Raw genomic sequence first — 9,262 nt, 5'->3', positions numbered from 1 at the left:
CCCCCCCCCCCCCCCCCAAACTGTGCAAAGTCTTTTCGAGTTGTCGGGACTCCTTAAGGACGTGGTCCTTACAGATTTCTGCCGCATCGACTTGCCAGGCAGGCCTCGTGGGCAGCATTGCCAAATGTGTAACCCCCTCTCCGACATCTCCGCAGGAAAAGCTCATTCGGGTTGGCACTGGCAGCCCCCCGAAGTGATTATTAGGGAATACTTACCGGATCCCGACCATCAACTCCCAGTGTGGGGAGGGGAAAATACATCTTTAACTTTCTCACCCCATTTCCTAATCAAAATATGGAAAGAAATCTTGACGATAATAAAGGGGCCCTCTCATTTCTAGCTTGTTGCCTGGTTAACCCACTTTTACGTTGCTGAATTCCCACCCAGCGAGGAAACCAGAACGGCGTGCCTTTTCCCTACCGAGGAAGTATTTTTTGAATGATTTGGGTTGATTTCTTACGAGGCAGGATAGGAAACCGCAGCTCCTCTTTATTTGCTGCCTACAAACCTTTGGATTCCAGCTTTAATAGGAAGAAATCTCTCATTTCAAACTCCGGGGTTATGCTATGAAATTGGCGTCGTTGATTTGAGCGACCAAAAGAGCGTCCTGCGGCTCTTGGAGATAAAGTGTCAAAAACCTCCTGCGTCTAAATCAATGCAGTACATCGCTGTGTACATCTAGAAAGTTGAAATATCCTGCTTTCCTTTCACTCAGCAAGTCATATTATCTGAAATGCATGTAATAATAGTGCAATGGCTTCAGAGGCTACAATTCTGATAATATATCAATGATCTGATAATAGGTGACATTTACAAACCATCTGGTAGGGATGGATCCCAGAGATGATTACACCAGGCATAAGGAAGTTGAAAGGATAATTAAAGGAGCAAACAAAAATAATGACCAGTGAGTTGCAGAGAGTATTCCAGCTGACATTTGGGATCACACTGTGCCATTGATTTATAAGCAGAATCCGCTACTGGATTCGCCTGGGAGTTCTGCTTAAAATCAGTGACAGTGTGGCCCACTGGGTTTCTCAAATACAAACGAAGGCACTATATCGCTGGTGTGAGTTATATGTTGGAGACAGGCATGCTCAGCCAGGAAAGGGGCTGAGGATGGAGACCATATGGTCATCGGGTGCTTACTGGCAAAACTGCAGCCCCCCTAATTTTGGAAGTGGCTGTGGAAATACCTAGCACGAGTCGGTGCCTCTAGAATAGGTCTGCACTTCCCATGCTTGTCAGACCCAGGCACGTGTGAAGGTCTGTAAGAGCTCTCGGCTAGTCCGGAGGAGATGGAAAAGTAACTCAAGCTAGAGGACATGACACAAGACTGGGTCCTAACAGCAGTTCCCCAACAGGACGCGGGGCTTAGGAAGGGAAAACCCCGAGGGGTCAAAGCTCGACTGGGGGTACATTTCTCTGCTTGCGGGTCCACAGAAAGAGCTTGGGAAACTGGCTGGAAAAAGAGCAAGTGGCTGCTAAGGTTGGGTGTTGCCAGTAGGTGACATCAGGCTTTGCTTTTTTTTTTTGCTCTTTTGTTAATCGGGGAGATCTTCAGCTGTGAGACTGCAAACAACGAAGGGTGACGTTAGTAGCAAAGCCAAGTACTTCTGTCGCCTGTTTGGGAGCTATGTCCCAAGCGGGGAGTGTACACCATGCGGGAACAGTCCCCGCCAGCTGGTCGAGCAAGTGGGCCCCGGCTCTTGGAAGGATAGTCCTTAAGTCCTGGGCCAACCCAGAGCCCGAGCCCGAGAGCGGGGGGTTCAGGGTTAGGGTTAGCTGAGACCTATTAGGAATTATCTGAGGGCGTGTGATAGCCCCTTCGGAAGCCCAGGGGCTTGGTTAGTCTCGATCCAAAGCAATTCGCTTTAGTTGCTTTTGATCCGCTTCCCGTACCTGGGGAAGTTATTAAATTGAAGCTTCTCCCATCCAGAGAATAATCACTCCAGCTGCAGTCAAGTCACTTCAGCGGAGATCATGTTGAGCTCAAAGGCGCAGGAGGGAATCCTTTGGGCGTGACTCAAAAGATAAGGCACCGAAGCAGGGTCCCTGCGTGTGGCGGACTGCAGACAGGAGCGGGTTTCTGCAGCAGTTCCTCAGGCGAGTAAGGGCAGCAGGATTGGGGCCCGGGGCCCGATTTCTACTCCTCTTACTCTCGGGGGAGTTCACCACTAGCATCAGCGGCCGGAGGGGGAAGCTCCAGTGTCCAGCTCCGGCCAAGGGCCCGATCCTGCCCTAGGAGCGGTGTTGGGAGCTCACTGAGCTGCTTCATCTCGGCGAGAGCTGGGGCCGTCCAGTGCTTCTCAGGAGCGACCAGACAGCAAATTGGGGCCCTGTTACTACGATTTTTTAATTAAACCGACAAGTCCTTTTTTTTTTAAATGTTGAGATTTGAATACGAGCAGAGACTTCCGTAGTGTAACACAAGGACAACTGGGATGCAGAGTCAACTTCGGGAAAGTTTCTGCTAAATCAAAGGCCGTTTCTGTAAATAATTATTAGGCTAGTTTCCGTAAGCACCAGATCTGCTGCCTCAGACGCCTGTCAAGGACATTTTGGAAGTGTTATCTACAGCCAAAGACTACAAAGCCAGAAAAGTAACAGGAAAAAACATCTGTGACGGTTAAAGCCAAAAAACTGCCCGGTGTCGTTTTGGTCGTTGACATGGGGACACTGGTGGGGGCTGTAGTTCTCTCTCCTAGAAGGCCGCCTGTCATTTTTCATTAGTCAGCCAAGTGGATTAGCACTTCATTTCCCTGTCCTTTCTACTCTTCCCCCATTTTCTTTGCCTCTTGGTGCTTGCTGCTGTTCCCCAGCACCAAGCTGTTCCCGAAGTCCTGCTCTCTCTCTTTCCATTCAAAGATCAGCGCTATAGTGAGATGCGGCGAACAGCAGCGCTCAGAAATTCAGAGCCGGGTGCTGCGCCCCGAGTAAATCCAAACAGCGCCCTTCTGCCCGGCTCCGTGAGCCGGTCCTCACCCCCCGGCCAGGGGAGGGAATTAAGAGCACCCACTGTTCACTTGCCAAGGGAAACGTGCCCCGTCCTTCAAAGCTACTTTGTAGCAGGTCTCGCCTCCTCTGCGAGGGGCTTTGCTCAGCAGAGAGCTCCGGCTCCCAACCCCCCAGCTGAGAGATAACCGCCTCGATCACAACGATATTTCTTTACAACACCCCACCTGCCTGGATGTCAAGGGTAGTGCCGCGAGGCGGGGGAGATGGCTGGCAGATCTCGGCTGGGAAAGAGCCACCCAGGTACTCCGAGGGCCCGGAGGCAGGGCGGAGGCGAGGTGACCCCGGGGTGCCCCGGGAGCCGGGCAGGAAGGGACGCGCTGGAGGAGGCTGCTTTGCAGCCGGGCGCGGCGGCAGGCTCTGACTGACGGCGAGGAAGTTCCTGATAAATCATTAATCATGGGAGATCATTGCAGCTAAAGACAATCAGCCCCTCGCAGCTTCTAATGATCTCCGGCCTCCAGCTCCTGTGACTTGCAAGGCAATTTGTACGGCGGCCTCAGCAACCCGGCGGGAGCGGGGTCTGCTCCGTGCGCCCTGCCCCGGCACAGGGGCCAGGGGAGACCGCGACTCCCTCGTGCGGGGACGCGCCTCCCCAAAGCCCTGCCCGTGTCCCTGCCGCTCCGCCGGCCGAGCCCGGAGCCCCAAACCCGCCAGCGCCTGCAGCCGCCTCCCCGCGGTTTTTATCCAGTCGCTGCTGCCCCGCGAGCTCCGGCTTCCGCTCGGCTTGTCCTGCCCCGGGACAGGAGACCATAAAAGCCGCCGGCACCAGGCCGGGCCTTCGGGGCAGCAGCGGGCTGAAGGGCGCCAGGACAGCCACGGGGCTCATCCCCCTTCGCCCAGGCTCTGCGTGGCCCCTGCACACGCCGAGGGGCCTGGCTAGGGGCACTTGGCCAACACACGCACCCCCGGTTGCCCCCGCCCAGTGCTGCTCCTTGCAGCCCGGCGGGGCGGGGCTGGGCGGGGCGGGGCGGGGCGGGCCCTGCCCCGCGCAGCTCGCCTCCAAGCAGGCGCCGCCCGATCGCCCCTTCCCTCGGCGCCCAGCGCGGCCAGGTTGGGTGATGGAAAGCCCTCCCCTCTGAATCCAAGGGCTTTCCATTTGAAACCATGAGCAGGTATTATTAACACATTATTAAAATTCCGTTTGCAGCAACTTAATGAGACTTCACATATTATCAATGAGAGAGAATTTCACACAAGCCAAGCGACCACTTAAGTCACGTCCGCGGTTTCCAGACAACGCAAATGAGGCTTTTACCTAATTGAATTCGATTTCTCTTGGCCGTCAGAGGCGAAACTATTACTGTCCGAAAGAAGGGAGTGATCAGAGTCAAGGTAATTTGGCACGGAAGAGGCGGCCTGTTGAGTTACGCCGATTTTCAGGTATTTAGTCTGAAACGGAAGAAATGTGTTTTCCGGCAGACACAAAACAGTAAGATAATAGGAGCCCCACGCCTTCCTACGAGCCTTTCGACTGCTAATAGACTTACAAGAAAAATGAAGATTTTCCCCTAAGTTGCCTTTCTTCTGTTAATGCAGACTCAAAATTGTGTTTCCCGTCTCATTTTGAGAAACCAATTCCCATACAGTAGGTGGCAAATCAGGTAAAGACGACAAAAAAATGCAGCCTCAAAGAAACTAAAAAAGGAATGAAAAACTTCAGAGCACCAGTAGACATAAAAATGCATTTTCCAGTGCAGATTTATTATGGGCGCCATCTGTTTTGCTGAGTATGAGTCAACGAGCAGGGGAAAAAATTACCCAGTTTGACAGTGAACCAGTCTTAAAAATTACAGATCGAATTGAAGTTTTGGGGGTCGGCTTCAGACATGCTTTGAAATTAGATACAAAGTTTCTTCAGAAATTGTTCATGAAGGTAGGCAGCAGCCTCTTCCTCTTTAAAATGCAGACATATGGCCTGATTTTCAGAGGTGCTGAATACCATAACTCACTGAAGTGTGAGCAGCATTTCTGAAAATCAAGATAAGAGTTTCTCTTCTTGCATTCATGTGGCTTCGGGATAAAACACATAATCTAAATTTTAACGTGAATAATTGTTCATCTGGGTAGTTGCTGGCACAGTTCATTGGCATGATGTTGATGACAGTGCTACCTACACAGCCCTGGAAATGTATGCTTTCTGAAAGACATATTTATAAATTACTGTGTGGACATAACCCTCAATTTCAGAATCTGATGTTATTAACTTGCTTGTTCTGTTTTCACTGAATCTATTTGTTTCAAATGCAGTTTGCTTTAAAAAACTGGTTACATATCCTTTGTTTTTCTTTAGGCAATGCAGGCATCAAGTATCTCTTCTTTCTTCAGTATTTTAAAAAGCTATTGACAGTAAAACTCATAGACCAGAGTTTGCTAGGATCCACCTTCTCCTTGGTACAGAAATCTTTCCCTTAAAACACAAAGGAGTTATTTACTGCCTGACTAAATAGAACATATCACCTCTAGTTAAGTCTGTAAATTACATTAGTCTGCTGTTCTGGCTTTGTTTTTCACCATTTTTAAAAATATGAACAAATCAATTATATTAGCCATATGGTTTGATCATATCAGCTAATTTCCATTTTATAAGGTAATTGTTGTTTAAACATTGACAACTTATTAGTTAAAGTGTTTAGGAAAGATCTTTTCACTCCTGCCTTGTTTAAAAGATGATTGAAATGACAATGAACACTCAAAGTGAAGTCATTAAATCATTTCTTCTCCTATTTTTCACTTCCTGTATATCCAAATAGCTCAAATCAGCCTAGCTAAACTCCAGTTTGATTTATACCTCTGGAATACAGGCCATGAGACCATCAGGCTTTCAATTCAGTCTAATCCAGTTTGTAATGAGTCACTTAAAAGAAGCCACTTTTCAGTATGGAACAGGTAAGGGGTAATTTTTCTTAGTTATTTTAAAGATGCGTAGTAGTGAGCATGTACAAGTGGTTTCACTCTGGCATTTACACAATGGAAATATAAAGCTTCACCCTTCAGTGCTCTTAATACTTCTTCCATTAAATGTACTTACTCATCTAAATGGGAGTGTATTTAACTGCTAAACAGATGGTCTACAGTGTGCACAATTATAAAGCAAGGGTTTGTATATGTTACCATATTTTAGACTCCAGATTTCCTACTTCCCTATACACTTTTCAGAGTAGTTTATCTTCTCACACAAAACACTAGTGCAGGTGGAGAACCCAGTCTGGAATTCAGTTATCTCGTGCCATCTTGAGTTCTTGAGAACATTCAGGCAGGCAGACTCCTTCACGCTCTGACAAGGCCTGCGTTCAAGGATTTGAACTAGTCCTGTGCTTCTGGTTCTCAAAGCATTTTCAATGGCTCTTTTAACTAGTCTCTAGAATGATGGAATTTAAAATACTCAATAAGCATTTTGCAGCCCTGTTTACTTTATTAAATAAATAGTGAAGAAAAAAGTGTCCTGGCTGGCCCCAGATCAGCCCTACTTGAAGCAGCAACCAGGCTGCTGCACACATCAGCTCTCTTTAAAGCTGCAGTATATCACAAAAATCCCCAAATGTTAAAATTGCCAAGATGAGAACTCATATGTTAGGAAATGCCAGGATTAAGGTCTTCTCTGCTAGTTTATACTATTTTTTTCATGGGACCTCTGCCTCATTCAATATGTTTTCTCCTTAATTTTCCCCTAATTTTTTAATTGGCCTTATTTATTGCACATTATTCTGTTCCCAATCTGAAAAGAGAATCAGTGATTTCCTCATGTGATTTTTCTGTGATTCTTCTGGATATTGTATCTCAAGTACCCCAAAAACAAAAATGAAAGTATTTTCACAACACAATATAAGGGTAATAGCTTTATTATGCCCATTTTACAAATGGGGAACTGAGGCAGAGAAAGGCTAATATCAACACTGTACACTAATTTTGAGTATCTAATTTGAGACACTAAATGTTTGATTTTTTATTTTTACTTTTCAGTTTAGAGCTAATTAAGCATCTTTGTGTTCAAAATAAAGCTAATAGTCAGGACTGGATTATGACAGGGTGGGGCCCTAAACTAGGGGTTCCCAATCTTTCTATGCTGTGGCCTGGAAAACTGCAGACCGGAAATGGCTGCGGGAGGCAAACTGCAGAGCCCCATGGCCGGAATTTCTGGAGGAGCACAGGTAAAGTTACTGCCACCCCCTGGGCAGGAGACCCTGCAGGAGGAGTCACGGCCTCTCCGCGTGGCTCTGTGAGGCAGCCGCTTGCCAGTCCGTGGTCACTTCCAGTTCAGCAGCCAACGCTTAGAGGCCCTTCATAGTGTAAGACCCTAAGCTATAGCTTGTTTAGCTTGTGCCTAAATCTGGCACTGCTAATAGTGGCTTCAGTGGCAGCTGCAATGCTCATCTCTTCTGCAGGTCAAACCCCAGAATCTCAAGTTGGGGATCCAGAAAATGAAAAACACACAAATAGCGAACACATGCAACAAGTTTTGTTTATAAGACTTCTAGTATTCTACTAACACTCTGTAGCACAAGCATACATAGAATTAAATTATGCAAGTCAGCATTCAACACTTAATCAACAGAGCATCCTTTTTCTTTCTACAGTTCTCTAAAACGTTCACTTTCAGCATTTCCCAATATCCGCAAAAAATGTGGGTTGTCCCATGAACAACCACCTTCTTCACTGCTCCTCCCTGAGTTGTCATTTTAGTAGTTCTATTCCTATGCACTGAATGAGATATGGAACTCCTGTACAAATACTAGGTGATCATGTAATTAACAGTTGTGCCATAATACATACACACCAGGATGTCTAAGTTGATGTTGCACCTAAATTAGGTAACCTAAATTTGACTGGTTTAACCTCAACATTCTTCTTAATGGTTTGTGTGTGTGTACAGTTTCTTAGGTTTAATAAAATGAAAAAAAATCATAACATGTAATCATATTGACCCTACACAAGTCACCATATGGGTGGAACCTTGAGATCCCAGTGCAGACTGTTGCCCCTTGAGGTAACAGGGTATCTGACAGCAGTAGTAAGCTGTCATCCTCTCTGTGAACCAACACACTATGCTGCCATTGGGTTTTACAGATATTTGTTGACAGAGTACAAATGATAAAACTGAGGAATCTTAGTTTCCATTCCATGATGTGGAGGGAAGCAAGTTACTGTTCCCATACCCAATCCCATGTGCCCCGGACTCGAAGAAGCTGCTGCTGCCATTAGCAGCGGCAGCGTCAGCAGTGGCGCGGGGGTGTAGCGAGCAGCTGGATGCAAAGCTGGCGGCAGTGATGCAGAGCTACTGCAGCCACTCTGCTCAGCTCCGTGGGGCCCCCCAAAGCATGGGGCCCAGAGCAGTCACCCCAATTCGACCCCCCTAGGGATGGACCCAAGTATCAGGTTGAACTGATTTAGGTCAAACCAGTTTATGGAAATTTGGTTTCAGACCCCTTCCTGGTTCAAGTTAAATCAGAGTCCCCCAGCATCCCAGGATGCTTTTCAGTCCTGGGCTAGGCTGTGCAGTCTGCTCAAGCAAAGCAGGGTTGGCTCCACCCCTCTGCTCTCTAGCTGGAACAATGAGGGCTGGCTGACAATGGGTCGGGGTGGGAAACAGCGAGGAGGGGGGGAAAGCTAGCAGATCTTGGCTGGGATCCCATGCCAGTGTCAAAGGAGAGGCAGAGGGGTTTAATCCCCCTCCCTCCTGCCACCACTGACTTTGCCTGAGGTACTGCCTGGGCTGCTGGCTGGCCACACCCCCCACGACTCCGGGACAAACCTGGGAAGGGCTGCATTCCCCCTCCCCCTCCAAGCACACCCTGGCTGGGGTCCCTGCAGGCCAGGGTGGGGGTTTAGACCCCTCCCCAATCATACTCAGTGGCCTGCCAGGGCCTGGCCAGATGTGCCCCCACTCCCCCCTGAGAGCTCAGCTTCCCTCCAGCCTTCTGGCCACTGCTGAGGGGAAGAGAGGGCTCACTCTAGTGCCCCCTGGTTTCTACCCTGTGCTACTGCAGGAATGTGGCTGCATTTCTGGAATCAAAAGTGAATGTCTAATCACTTGCTTCTTGGTTTAGTCTATGCAGGTTAGACTAATCTGCAAAGACTGAATCAATTCAGGCTTGGGCTTTTTGAATGCCTGTACTTAGCCTATATGGGAAAGCACTGTTAATGGGCCTGCTTTGAAATTCAGGGAAGAGCTTTGGACTTGTATCGGTTTTGGATCAGATTCCATGCATCTGCACAGGAGCAACTGCTATGGGGTTCAAGGTACCTT

General features: G+C 48.1%; 1 protein-coding gene across 1 annotated transcript in view; it reads left to right on the top strand.

The window, feature by feature from the left end:
• EVX2 (even-skipped homeobox 2) overlaps positions 1 to 5,430 on the top strand; it is a 19,073-nt gene extending 13,643 nt beyond the window's left edge. Inside the window, exons 4-5 of the mRNA XM_019522856.1 lie at positions 4,305 to 4,398; positions 5,309 to 5,430. Of these exons, the coding sequence (XP_019378401.1) occupies positions 4,305 to 4,398; positions 5,309 to 5,430 (216 nt within the window). The remainder of the gene's footprint in view (positions 1 to 4,304; positions 4,399 to 5,308) is intronic.
• Positions 5,431 to 9,262: the final 3,832 nt, after the last annotated feature.

Source organism: Gavialis gangeticus, unplaced genomic scaffold (genome assembly GCF_001723915.1).
Source record: "Gavialis gangeticus isolate Ggan-Ray unplaced genomic scaffold, GavGan_comp1, whole genome shotgun sequence".
Classification (NCBI taxonomy): domain Eukaryota; kingdom Metazoa; phylum Chordata; order Crocodylia; family Gavialidae; genus Gavialis; species Gavialis gangeticus.
Note: the sequence above shows the minus strand (reverse complement) of the source record. Positions and strands in the feature narration are given on the sequence as shown.